Source organism: Sebastes fasciatus, chromosome 2, assembly GCF_043250625.1.
Source record: "Sebastes fasciatus isolate fSebFas1 chromosome 2, fSebFas1.pri, whole genome shotgun sequence".
NCBI lineage: Eukaryota > Metazoa > Chordata > Actinopteri > Perciformes > Sebastidae > Sebastes > Sebastes fasciatus.
The window spans coordinates 3,543,985-3,557,502 of NC_133796.1; the positions used below are offsets into that span (position 1 = coordinate 3,543,985).

General features: G+C 36.9%; 2 protein-coding genes and 2 non-coding genes across 5 annotated transcripts; all 4 read right to left on the minus strand.

Moving 5' to 3' along the window:
• Positions 1 to 1,863: 1,863 nt before the first annotated feature.
• Positions 1,864 to 7,007, minus strand: pole3 (polymerase (DNA directed), epsilon 3 (p17 subunit)). Its single transcript, XM_074658096.1, has 4 exons — positions 6,579 to 7,007; positions 5,663 to 5,748; positions 4,653 to 4,771; positions 1,864 to 3,826 (listed from the first exon to the last, which is right to left on the minus strand). Exons 1-4 carry the CDS (start codon positions 6,642 to 6,644, stop codon positions 3,648 to 3,650), a joined length of 450 nt encoding a protein of 149 aa, XP_074514197.1. The 5' UTR covers positions 6,645 to 7,007; the 3' UTR covers positions 1,864 to 3,647.
• A 2,281-nt stretch (positions 7,008 to 9,288) lies between these two features.
• rpl12 (ribosomal protein L12) lies at positions 9,289 to 13,070 on the minus strand. Of its 2 annotated transcripts, none has more exons than XM_074658146.1 (6): positions 12,776 to 13,070; positions 11,075 to 11,148; positions 10,670 to 10,768; positions 10,040 to 10,121; positions 9,848 to 9,934; positions 9,289 to 9,441 (listed from the first exon to the last, which is right to left on the minus strand). In XM_074658146.1, exons 2-6 carry the CDS (start codon positions 11,141 to 11,143, stop codon positions 9,323 to 9,325), a joined length of 456 nt encoding a protein of 151 aa, XP_074514247.1. In that variant the 5' UTR covers positions 11,144 to 11,148; positions 12,776 to 13,070; the 3' UTR covers positions 9,289 to 9,322. The 2 variants fall into 2 exon arrangements, with proteins under 2 accessions (XP_074514247.1, XP_074514239.1); XM_074658138.1 differs by having other exon boundaries at positions 12,901 to 13,069.
• Positions 9,581 to 9,708, minus strand: LOC141762237 (small nucleolar RNA SNORA65). The gene has a single exon (XR_012592760.1). It is a non-coding gene; the product is annotated as a small nucleolar RNA SNORA65 (small nucleolar RNA).
• On the minus strand, positions 10,906 to 11,033 carry LOC141762242 (small nucleolar RNA SNORA65). Its single transcript, XR_012592764.1, has one exon. It is a non-coding gene; the product is annotated as a small nucleolar RNA SNORA65 (small nucleolar RNA).
• Positions 13,071 to 13,518: the final 448 nt, after the last annotated feature.

The window sequence follows — 13,518 nt, forward strand, 5'->3', positions numbered from 1 at the left end:
GCCCAGAAATCAGCTCCAGAAAGCTTGAACTCGGTGGGCGTAGAGATCCGCCTTTCTTTGCATGGCGTCCTCTACAGAGAGCTCTACAACGCGTGGGTGGGCGGCAGCATCACCTCCTGCATGTGTGAGGAAGCCAGTTACCATGACGACCACCTAAACACCCCTGACCTTTCTCTGTTAGTGATGAAGGTGTGAGCGGAGCTGGAAGTCTGCCCAGTCAGTCAGGCTTTTTAATATTCATCTGTACACTGCAAATAATAATGTGTGACGAGGCCGGTGAGGAATATCATCACTTCAGGTAACGTCGTCTCACAAATATATAGTTTATATTTTTTTAAATAACGCTCAGGGATTTCCTCAAACAGCTGCTAGAACACAAAGGTTTCTTTACTTTTAGTTTGATGACCAAACCTAACATAGAAAAGATTGTTTGTTTTATTCCACACTTTTTACTTGTCAAAACCTGGTGCCTACATTACCCATAATGCAACTCAACAGTTCAGTCAGAGATTCAGGTGTGTTATGCTAGCAGCAGCTAATGTAGTCTCCAGCAGTGTTGCCAGATTGGGCTACTTTTGACTAAATTGGGCTGGGAAATAGCGTTAGGGTAAATTAAAATTAGGCTGAAAATATTGTGAAAATAATATTACCCAACAAGCTATTTTGATTTTCATTTTATGGTCAAAAACACAAATAAAAGATTCATTTAATTTGAAAAATATTTGATTTCATTTTAAAGACACTAATTTCTTTAACGCAACTTGTGATTTTTGTGTTGCAGCGAGCTCAGTTTTAAAGCTGGCGGGAAGATACAAGACTGACAAAAGCTTACAACTTTAAATGTGTGTCATGTATGTTTTTGTTCTTTTCCCTGATGATGGTCCTTCAGGCTAAATGGTTTGTGGATGATGTGAATGAATGTGAAATTTACGTGCAGTATGTTTGGAACATTTGAATGTTATTAGCGTCGTATATAGTATGTATGTGATAAATGTAATGTGCTTGATTTTGGTCCCCAGGAAGACTAGCTAGTGCCATTGGTATCAGCTAATGGGGATCCTTTTTAAATAAATTAATTAATTAATTAATAAATAAATATAAAAAATTTAAAAGATTTCAAGAAGCAACAAGTTTAATAGTTCAAAGTCTTTGTGATTAAATTAAGTCTGTAACGGAAACCCAAACAGACAAAATACACAACTCTATGTTGCATTCCGACTAAAAGCAAACGCTCAAGAGTTTAATAACGATGAAAATAAATTAATACTATTAATAATTACGTCAGCAAAAATAGAAAATATGAGTTAATAGCAAATCTAAGCACCCACCTTCATTAAAATAATGGTGGAGAGAACTACTTTCATATTACAACCCAGAAGAAATAATGAAATATGACAGGATAAACCTTTTGATAATATATAAAAAAATAGAGGCAGCTATATAGAAAAATATACTTTTGTATGTGAACAGATGGGATGGGGCACGGGAATGAGTAAATGATGCATATATAAAAAAAGAAAACTCAATAAAATATTTGTTTATAAAAATGGTAATTTGTCATTCAAACACTAAAATGTATGATTTGTACACAGTCAATTATTTTTTGTTAAATCTGAGTCGGTTTCATAACTTTAATAAGTCAGATTTATTACTAAACTCAGCAAACTGATGATTTATCTGCTTTAAATTAATACTTTTAATATGTTAAAGGTTGTTCCTCAGATCTAAATTAATTAGTGAGCAGCTGTAGTGAAAATGTGCCGCCTGTTAGGGTCAAGTCGCTGTTGAAGGAGGGAGATCAGCCAGAACAACTAGTGGGTGTGAAGGGTCTTTAAGGTCACTCATGAATCGATGCAGTTCTGATTTTTATACAAAATATTTATTGAAATTCTCAGCCAGTCATATACAACTCTACAAAAGTATAAACGGTTCAAAAACTCAGCAGATCAGGAACAAAAAGGACCTAAAGAGACACTACTGACGTCCTGTAGTCCAACAGGTCAGTACAGACGTCACTGTCTTCATGGTGAACACAGTATTTATCACATTTAGCTGGTACACGCTGGTATACGCTGGTATCTGCTTCTAGTATTTAGTCAGATAGTATGTGTAAGTACACAGAAAAAAACACCTCGTTACAGAACAATACAACAAACCAAACTGTGATGCTAAATTCAAAACTAGTGCTGGATTTAGTCCCAAAAGCTAGAATCAAATTTCAGGTTTTTATTCTTTATTCTTTGATCAAGAAGTTCCTGATTTAAATCTACATTTAATTAGACGGTATAACCCCGTTTACTGGCATTAACATGCATCCTGGGTGATCGGATCACAAGTAGACGGCACTAAACACGAGTGTAAACGACCACCAAGACGCATTGTGATCCGAGGTGGTCTGATGGGAGGCATTTGACCACGTATCCTTTGTAGTGTAAACGCTGACGCGTCCCCGACCAGGACGTAACGGGAGAATACGCCATGAACGCCGTGGCTCTCCTTTTGTTCCTCCTTTTTCTCCAGTTCGTGCTCAATTTGCGTAATGCCAAATTCCCACGGCGGCGAAGTGCGGCTCGCTGCAATGATTCCATTTTTCTGAGGCCGGGAGGTGTGTTCATTCGTGAAGAAATTCAACATGTCTCAGGATCTGTTTACTGATTGGCTGCAGGTACTCACTGGCTGCACTTTGGCCGCACATCGCCGCATCTTTTCATAGACATTGCACGGCAGCTCGCCACACGCTGCACTTTGTCGCTGCTCTGGTGTGAATTCGGCGTAAGCTGGCTTTGTCCACGGCGTCTGAACATTTTGAAAGCCCACCAAGAAATATTACAAGTGCGTCTGTATTGTTTTGATTTCTTCTTCTTCTATTAATTTCCAGCAGACGAGGCACAGGAAGTGCATCGCTGCATCCTGCTTTTTGGTCTCTGCTAATGGAAATGATGTACTCGTTTATGTGTACATAGAGCAGGGAAGTGAGATCCGATCACGAGGAGTCCCTGAGACGCATCCTGATGCCGGGTGTGAACTGACGTACTTAGAGCGGTCGACCCATGTTAATACCAGGTGTGAACAAGGTCCATTTGATTTTGGTCAACATTTGAGAACTGTGGCTTCTTTAGTTTAAATAAAAAGTTTTTTTGTGTTTATATTTATTCATTTGAAGGTTTCACTGTAACGGTGTGACTATGAAAACAAACCTATTGATAACTGAACACACGTCAAACTACCGTCTATGTTCTCTCTCCCTCCGCTGGTAAACTGATTGATTTATTAAAGTGGATTTAGTCGAGCCAGAATATTCAGTGTCTTTGTATTTGACTTCCTGTCAACACACACTAACTACTGTAAGTTCGTATCAAAAGGTGACGCAGGTATATACAAAAAAAAGATTAAAAATACAAAATGGACTGAAGATCAGGAAGAGCGTGACGTAGTTTGTCTTGTGGCGTCATTGAGCTGAAGACAGCAGCTGCACACGTTATGAACGTAACCCCCACCACCTCTCTGAGCCCATCCTGCTGCTGCGCTCTGAACCCGGATGTGTTGATTCACGGTGGCTCTGTGATGACGGAGCGTCACTTAAACGCATCGCAGTCCAGGTCAGCGATGGTGAGTGCATTTTAATCGTTTGTGTCGTCGGCGCTTCGTCAGTTCTCCACCTCCTCCTCCTCGGCGTCGTTCTCAGCTTCAGGTTCCTCCTCCATGCGCTCTTCCTCCTCCTCTTCCTCCTCTCGGCTCTTATCGTTCTCAGAGTCGGTCTTCTTCTCTTTGTCTTTACGTTTCTGCTCAGACACCTCCTTCTTTCCTTTCTGGCCCTTCTTGTACACTGTAGAGGAACACAAACATTAATTAACTCTCCATCATCATCATCAATACTGTGTTTTGTTCTACACGTTTAGAATTACAGATGTGTAACAGCAGCACAGACTGTTTTAGCTCAGACTGTAAATCCACAGCGTTCTGAGGTCGCAATTGGGACGGAAACTGAACTAGACTAGGGATGTCACAGTGAGGAAATTTCCCCACCAGTTAGTAAACTTGTGACAACACCGGTGTTACACACTACACCAGACATTTTACAAGAAAAGATGACGCTCAATATCTGCAGAGCGCTTACTTTAGTCTTTTACGTTGAATAGTAGTGTGTCTGACTTCTCCGGTTTCCACCTGGCGCCGCACACACCGACTGTGACCGCTCGTCCTCAGTACGGCGATTGCCTCATTAACGTTATGGTTCCCTTATTGCATCGGGTTTAAATCCAAAATATTGCCAAATATTAGGGGTGGGGAAAAAAATATTTTGAATGCCAGAATCTATATATTTGCTTCATTTGAGTCTATGTGGAGGTAGAAGGAAGTTACCGCTTTTATTGTTGTAGTCTGAGTAACCTGACGTCATATCCGTTCCGTATCCATCAACCAAAACAAACCGCAGCGAGCCGAAACGAGAAAGTAGAAAACGTTGGAGGGTCAGCGTGGATACGAGCTGCACCCGTAAAAGTGACTCGGGACTGACGTGTAAAATTATATAATGACGTGTTTGACCGAAAGGCGTGGAAACATCTGCGTAGTTAATGAAATTCAAGTGAAAGTCAGTGACAGTTTAACACTTTTATTTTAGTAACATACGTCTTTAAAACTGTTGAACTGACCTTCCAGAGCTTCTCTGAGCGGCTCCAGGAATCTCTCAAACTCCATCTCCTCCATCGCAGCCAAAACGTCTCCTGCGTTCAGAGTTTTCCGTTTGGCTTTCATGGCAAAGTTGTTCGCACTGTGAAAAGATAAACAGAAAAAAATTTTTTTTTTATTGAAATAGTGGTATAATATGGAGGACGAAACCTGCCAAAATAAAAAAATTAATAAACGACTTGATAAATACTTGTCATTAACTGTAGAAGAAATAATATAAAAAATAAATTTAGCTATTAATTAATTGATAAAATGTGACAAAAATGTATATCTGTTTTAATTTGCATCTTTATTTATTTTATCTTTGCATTAATTCCCTTATTTATTTACTTTTCTGTTTAATTTTCCCTTTTATATATGTATGTATTTATTCTTATTAAAAATAAATTGTTGTATACATTTTTGTATTTATCTTCTATTTCTTAATTTTTCCATTCATTTTTAATTTATATATATATTTTGCATTTATTTAGTTATTTCTGCACAATTTTCCCTTTGTATTTCACCACTTATTTATGTCCCCAAACTTATTTATTTCTGTATTCTTCTGTTTGATTTCCCCTTTTATTTATTTATTTTTATTATTTTTGCATGATTTTTATTATTTATTTTACATTTATTTTTGCATTTATTTTATATCCATTTTCAAATGTATTTATGCATGTATATATTTATTCCCTTTGCATTTTACCCCTGATTTTTTTCCACAAACTTATTTATTTCTGTGATCTTTTCTTTATACATTTCTGCCTCGTTATGCAAATGAGGAGTTGTCACTCTGTTATTTTGGCAGGTTCCGTCCTCCAGAGTATAAGGGAACATTTCATAAATAATAATCAGGTCATAAACTTGATAGTTGAAGCACTCTGGAGAAGTTAGAAGTTGACTCAGACGCGCCGTGTTTGAAATGTGTGAATTTTGTGAATCAATACTCGACTGTTAGATTTCTGTGAGTGTTTTTTTTTATTCTTACCAGGACGTTGCATACAACACAAACACGCTGGCAGCTTGGGATATGGCTCTCCTGGCTTCTTTAGACACGTTCACCCCATCTGGGAGCTGTTGGCAAAACAAACGGTGCGGAGGAGTTAAATCAAAGCTGCAGGATATAAATTAATTTTATCAGAAAAAAACACAGACAGGCTGAGAAAAAAAGGTTTATTCACTCAGGGACGATAACATCTTCATGCAAAAAGAATTATAATAACTTTATTTATACAGGACCTTTCATACAAGAGATGTAGCTCAAACCGTTTGCAAATAAATCAAACGCAACACATTCAAACAAAGGCAGGTTAGACAATACAAAGACAGTAGATGCTAAAATATATAAGTAAAATTAAAAAACAGACCATTAAGAATAATACAAATGAGAGAATAAAAAAAACTAATAACAATACAGACATTAGCCAAATTAAATAAATAGGTTTAATTTGGCTAAGACAGAAATAAATTATTAACCAAATTAAACCTATTTATTATAATTAACCTATTTATAATGTTACTTTTGATACTTTAAGTACATATTATGAAATACGTTTGTACAAGTAAGACAATGAATGGAAGACTTTTACTTGTAACAGAGTATTTCTACACTGTGGTATTATTACTTTTACGTAAGTAAAATATCTGAGTATTTATTTCACTACTAGTCACAGGGGACATTTGACTAGTACTTTTGATACTTTAGGTACACTTAGTGAAATATCTTTATACTTTAACTTAAATAAGATAATGAATGGAGGACTTTTACTTGTAACAGAGTATTTCTACACTGTAGTATTACTACTTTTACTTCAATAAAGGCTCAGAGTACTTCTACACTGTAGTACTACTACTTTTACTCCAGTAAAGTCTCCTAGTACTTGTTATAGTGTCTCTAGACTCACCGCCTCCTTGATGATGCGGGTGATCACCGCGTTGGGCAGGTTCAGGTCTTCGGGTCTTTCCGCCATGTCTCTGCCCGGGTCCCGAGCGATCCCGAGTCCTTCAGCCGGCCGTGTAGCTGTGACGTCACTAACCGTTACCTCTCGTGTCTGTGCTAACCCGGATGATGCTAACAGATGAGCTAACTGTTGTGTTAGCCTGCAGCTAACTAAAGCTAACGTTAGTACCAGGTTCAGCTCCACAGTAGTATTAAGTTGTTAAAGTACCCGCGTTAGAAGAAGTTGCTCCTATCAATCACATCGATTAGTTGGACTGATTGATGAATTCTAACTGAGTCTGAAGTTTCTGATTTGTTTTGGGACGTTTCCCGCGAACCGTCCAGCACGAGCCCTCCTCCGGCTGTCTCTCAACTACGACCTCTGACGTAACGCGACGTGTGACGTCATTACGTAAACACAGAAAATAACTGCATAACATAAACAAATAAAATAAGATAATCCTTTATTAGTCCCTCAGTGGGGAAATGTGCAGTGTACAGCAGCAAAGGGGATAGTGCAAAAAACAAGATGCATCAGCTAACACAGTAAAAAAAGAGCTAAACAAAGTGTAACAAATGAACCATAGAAGGAAGTATAAAAAAATAGGAGCAGTATATATAGTATTGACAATAAACAGACTATTAACTAAATTGCACAAGTGGAAAATGATATTGCACACTGAGAATGAATGAAATTCTACCTGAAAATATCAGGTTATTGTCAGTTTTTTGGTGTTTAAGTGGTCTACTGGGAGCAGTGCTGGTTGTGGAGTCTGACAGCTGCAGGAAGAAATAGAAATAAAATAACTCTTACATCGTTATATTTACAAATTTATGTGTCAGTGGTGGAGGAAGTATTCAGATACTTTACTACATTAAAAGTACAAATTAATACCACAATGAGAAATAATCTATTACAGGTAAAAGTACTAATTAAAAAAATAACTACATAAAATAAATAGAAAAATAGTAATAAAATAACACTAACTTTGTTATATTTACAGGTTTATGTGTCAGTGGTGGAGGAAGTATTCAGATACTTTACTTAAGTACAAGTACAAATTAATACCACACTGAGAAAATACTCTGTTACAAGTAAAAGTACTAATTAAAAAAAATGTTCATGTTAAAAGTATAATCAGGAAATGTCCTTAAAAAAAGTATTAAAATGTCCCCTGTGACTGTTATACTATTATATACTCTATCATGAGATTATTATTACTGATGCATTAATGTAAAAGCAGCATTTTATTGTTGTAGTTGGTTCAACTGGAGCTCATTTTGAACTATTAACTAATGATTATTTTCATTATGAATTAATCTGCTGATTATTTTCTCCATTAATCGATTGTTTTATAAAAAAATGTTAAATCTTTTTTTTTTTTAAAAAGCTTGTTTTTACAGCATTTGTAAAAAAAAAAAAAAAAAAAAAGTAGTCCAACCAACAGTCTAAACCTCAACATTATTACTAATACAATACATTAACATTAATAAAAGGAAAAGCAGCAAATCTTTCCATTTATGGAGCTGGAACTGTGTAATGTGTTCACACCAATAGTAGCCAATTCATTTTCTGTCACTCAACTAATTAATTGTTTAAGCTGTACTTGTATAAACTGTTGGGTAGTTTCATTTATAACAAAACTACATATTACCCAAAACAACCAGACACAAGAACAGTTTCTTCCCTCAGGCCGTTTCTCTGATAAACACAGTCATAGACTGTCCATAACCCTCACACCAAATATCCGCAGCTGCTCTTATAGATTATAATTTACAGTCTTTCATGCACATTTTTAGATTATAATTTAGTCTTTAATGCACATTTATACATCATAATTTAGAGTTTTTATGCATTTTCTAGATTATAATTTAGTCTTTAATGTACATTAATTATAGTTGTCTTTAATGCACATTTTCAGTAATAAATACATGTCACATTACCTGTCTGTAAATATAAATCCTACTCACTGCACATTCAGTATATAGACATCTTCACATGTACATAATCATATAGTCCATATATCCATCCAGTATTTATTTCTTTGCACTAATATTGATTACAGGTTCCAAACACGACTAGAATATAGACATTTGATTTTTATTGTATTCTTTAATCTGTCGTTTCTATTGTGTGCAAGTACAGAGCTGCATAACACCCAGTTCTTTTATGTATATACTTGGCGAAATAAACCTGATTCTGCTATTATATAAACTAAAAGTACTGTACATTTATTCTTTTCCCTCAATGTTTAAAATATTGTGAATTAATGTCAGGATTCATCATGTCTTGGCATTACTCTTTATGAATAGTCATGCCACTGAAGGCATTTGAGTGTTCATTAAAAAAAAATTACAAATCTAAATATCAAGTGATGCAAATTCTAATGTGGCAGTTTCACAAACTTTTCCATTTTATTAATTGTGCTTTAATAATAATCAAGCTTTTATTGTACAGACCCTTTTGTATGGCTGTGAAATATAATCATGTTTAACTGCCGGTTAGCTGTGAGTGTCTTCATAGATAACATCACGTGTTTAAAGACCTGCAGCCAGTTATCAGTGCGCCACATTGAGACATCGCCCATCACAAAACCAACTGGAACAACAAGGCTGAAACTGCTATGCTGTATGGAGTGTAAACAAGGATATTAAAAAAGGTTTAACACAAGGAGTTCAGTTTGTGAACATTTTATTTGCATCGTTCATTTACTCGGTTGGACACTCGACTTTGCCGCTGTTGATGTCATCGATGACATCATGGGGAGGACGACCATCGATGGTGCAGCCGACGGACTGAGCGGTTCCCAGGATCTCTTTGATGGTTCCTGAGGGAGGAAATAAAACAGATTGTCAACAGCTATTGCAGATTAATGTCAACAAAGTTAAGATAACTTTGACAAAACCTAGATGAAATAGTTTAAACTGATGTGGGATAAAATCTGTTTATTAATTTGGTTAATGAGGATTTGTTTCAGACTTTACGGCACAGAGTTGCCCACTAGTTTTGGGCAGACCTGTTTCCTAAAGCTGGGTTGATCTGAGCCTCCACTGGATTATACTCAGTCACTCTGACAGACAGGCATAGTGGCGGGAGGCTGAACAGCAACTATTAATAGTTGAATTTAAGCATATCTGCCTATTAAAAGGAATGTGTGATAGCTATGAAAAGCTAATAAAGTAGCAAACATGTAGAAAGGAGGATTTCTGTGATATTTAATCTCATATTCTTACCAGAGAGCTCTCTGGCGATGGAGCGAGCTCTCATGGTACGAGCAACGGTCACAATCTCATCGAAGGTCACACTTCCACTGTGCTTGACTAGAAAAAAAAAAGAAAAAAGAGGGGGTTAAAATGCAATCAATCCACTTCATTCAACCTTATCATTGTGTTTTAATTTGTTTCTCCAGAAGGCCAGTCACTTACTGTTCTTGACCTTCTTCCTGTCACGAGGAGGCTCCTTCAGAGCCTTGATGATCAGAGCAGACGCAGAGGGAACAACCTCGACCTAAAAATAACACAAAACGGGAAAGTCATTATCACAACAAGTCGTCTTCCTGCCTCAACAAAGCTCAAGTATAGACGGAGTTAATAAGGTTCATGTTGCAGATGTTTGGACTAGGGCTGTCAATCAATTAAACTGTAATCGTGATTAATCGTACAGTTTTTATCTGTTCTTAAAAGGAGATCTGTCAAGTATTTAATCCTCTTAACATGGGAGTGGGCAAATATGCTGATTTATGCAAATGTATGTATATATATATATATATATATATATATATATATATATTTATTATTGGGAATTAATTAACACAAAACAATGACAGATATTGTCCAGAAACCCTCACAGGTACTGCATTTAGCATAAAGAAATATGCTCAATTCATAACATGGCAAACTGACTTAAATGTCCTTTGCAACAAGCTAGTATGTCATGGTTGGTACCGATGGATTCTTTTGTTTTTTTAGTTTCATATGTCAGTATCTTCACTGTAGCTTTAAAACTGAGCATGCTACAACCTAAAAATCACAAGTTGCATGGTCAAAGTGACATACCGCTGCCTGTCTGTTCTGGATGGTCAGCTTCACGGTGATCCTCAGGCCCTTCCAGTCACCGGTGGCCTTGGCAATGTCATCACCAACTTTCTTGGGAGACTGATGAGAAAACAAAGGAACAGCAGATGAAACAAAAAGCCAAGAGCTAAATGGCTTTACTCAAATTTACATGTTATATGTTTAGTTTGATTAAACCATAAATATTGTCCAGGATAACAGCACATGGGAGCCTCAGTTTGTGTTCCAGTCTTTACGGCACAGAGTTGTCCATTAGTTTCGGGCAGACCTGTTTCCTAAAGCTGGGTCGATCTGAGCCTCCACTGGATTATACTCAGTCACTCTGACAGACAGGCATAGTGGCGGGAGGCTGGTGGTTAAGTTTGTATTATTTCATTTCCCACTCACCAAACCCAGAGGTCCGATTTTGGGGGCCAGGGCTGAGGTGGCGCCGACTTCTCCTCCTGTGCATCTCATGTACACTGCAAGAGAAAAGACGAGGACACTTCAGTACAACTTGATTAAAATGCTTCATTTGATGCAGTTTCTTCACACAACACCCACTGTCAACAGATTAGAGACAGGTTTCATATAAAGACAGCTTCACAATGAGCAGTGAAGTAATTTACATAGTATCTCCTGTAGTCTCCACATTTTGTCCTGAAAGATTCCTTTACATCAACAGATCTGGATTATGAATTATTCCAGGAGTGGAGTATGTTAAGTGGAACATAACATACTGTAACCTCAGGAAGGGGACACCAACAGTGAATAAAAAGGAATTTAACTCCAAACACCTCCATCATTGCTACAGAAATGTGATATTAAACTATGAATTAATCCCATAAATAAACTTTGATACTTTAAATTGAGCATATTTTAGACCAATGTACCTGCCGTTTGTGTTCAGATCATTCAGCTGCTTTAAAACTGTTGGCCATGTTTGTTACGAGCTATATTTAGCTGAACAATTATGCTAATTGTCATTCAACCCATTGACACCAAGGTAATTGAGCTCAATCATGTTGAGGCTCTATCAGATAGATGATTTATTTTATGTGTGCAGTTTTGGTTTGATCCTTCAGACAAAATCCTCTTGTGTTCATGAGGAACAAACTAAGATTGTTTAGTTTTAAAGGAGGTTTAAAGATGATAAATCAAAACCTTTAGATTCAGGAGACAGTTTCTGAAGCTTAATTTCACAATGGTCTCATCTTAAACTAAAAGGTAATATCTTAACACCCATCAATATTAAAAACATTTACAGTTAACTGGTCCTCAGTCCTGCTCCTGGACATCCAGAGCACAGTGTCCCTACTCCTAGTTCACTAAAATCAGATGTTTTCAGCCCATCAAGAGCTGGTGAATACACTAGTCAGGACTGAGCAACATGGCTGAAAGCAATACCACAATATTGACACATCGCTGACAAATGCATGCAAAAAAAGGGGGGAAAATACATATGAATTAGAATTCATTAATTTATGATATGTTATGTACAAAAATACTAATAAACCATAAAAAGTGTTCAGATATGTTTAGAGCAGGTAGTGATGGAAAATGCAGCACGTGGTCTCCATGAGCAGGACTGAAAACCAACAGGTCTATTAACATTACATTTTTTTTGATTTAGTTAAATCATTGGATCAATCATTCAGGACTGTAGGACTCATGTCACAAAGCAGTCAAAATACAATGTAATTTGATAAGACTATAAAGTTTATATAAGTGACTGTTAATCCATGGGAATCAATAATAATTACTTGGATAATCGATAAAAAGGATTATTGCAATAATTAAATCAATAGAGGTAAAATTAAATTAGTTTATATATATTTAACTATCAATAACTAAACGGATTACAACCTAAACAGCAGAATTTCAAGACAACACACTGATCTCTTCACATCCACGAGGCTAACATTAGCTCACCTAGCTAGCTGGTTCTCCACGTGGATCACTACTAGTCCGCCTCCAGACACCAGTATTACAATCAATCAAACCTTCACAAATCATTCACGTTCCACCTGATAAACACAGTTAAGCATGCAGTCATTAACTCAGACAGATTTCCCCCTCTCTTCGTGGCGTTTCGTGCCGTTTCTTTACCGTGTTCTCTACTCCTCTCAGGCCGCTGCCAGGCCGTTCAGAGGCCGGCAGACACGGAGGCATCTCGGCTGTTCAAGCTGTGAACAACCTCAGCTTTATTTACCCAGTGGACTCTGAAAACATACCAACTTTAATCTCGTTGGGGTCGAATTTGGGCGGCATGTTGCTGCAGTAGTTGTAGAGCTCAGTTCAGCTGTGTAGGTTGGTGAGGGTGTCGGATGAACCCGGGCTCGGGACGACCGATTACTGTTGCACCTTCACCGGCTAACGGGAGAAAGAGAGAAAGACCGAGTACCGGCCCGTCGAGGCTTTTATAGCTCCCACAAGTATCGCGAGATGTTGGGATCCCGTTCATGTGACGTCATTACCATAGATGGGTGGGGTGTATTATAAAGGCAGCTTGTGTCTTATGTTTCTGATAATAGCGACTCTGATTTTTTGTTGTACTGGCATAATGTTTGTTTTCTACAATAACAATAGTACAACATTTAAAGAATTACATATAATAAATATAATCATAATATTAGCAAAATTTCATATTCATAAATACAAATTTAGCCCCTCTAAACCTTTATTTATAAGATTTGAAAATGAAACCAAACAGTATATTAAAACTATTTTTAACCCAAAGCTGCGAAAACAATTTATTTTTGCTTTTTGTTTAATGTTTTTATTCAAAAGAGTTCCCCTGGCTCTGACATTGTTTGTCTGTATTAATGACTCATTTCTTTGTATATGTTTTG

Coding starts and splice junctions, on each gene's coding strand:
- pole3 (XM_074658096.1), bottom strand. CDS start 6,644: ATGGCGGAAAGACCCGAAGACCTGAACCTGCCCAACGCGGTGATCACC. Junction 4,772..5,662: donor GTGTTGTATGCAACGTCCTG/GTAAGAATAAAA, acceptor ATCTTTTCACAG/TGCGAACAACTTTGCCATGA. Junction 3,827..4,652: donor GCTCAGAGAAGCTCTGGAAG/GTCAGTTCAACA, acceptor GTTCCTCTACAG/TGTACAAGAAGGGCCAGAAA.
- rpl12 (XM_074658138.1), bottom strand. CDS start 12,937: ATGCCGCCCAAATTCGACCCCAACGAGATTAAAGTTG. Junction 11,149..12,900: donor CCCCAACGAGATTAAAGTTG/GTATGTTTTCAG, acceptor TTTCTCTTGCAG/TGTACATGAGATGCACAGGA. Junction 10,122..10,669: donor TCCAGAACAGACAGGCAGCG/GTATGTCACTTT, acceptor TGTTATTTTTAG/GTCGAGGTTGTTCCCTCTGC.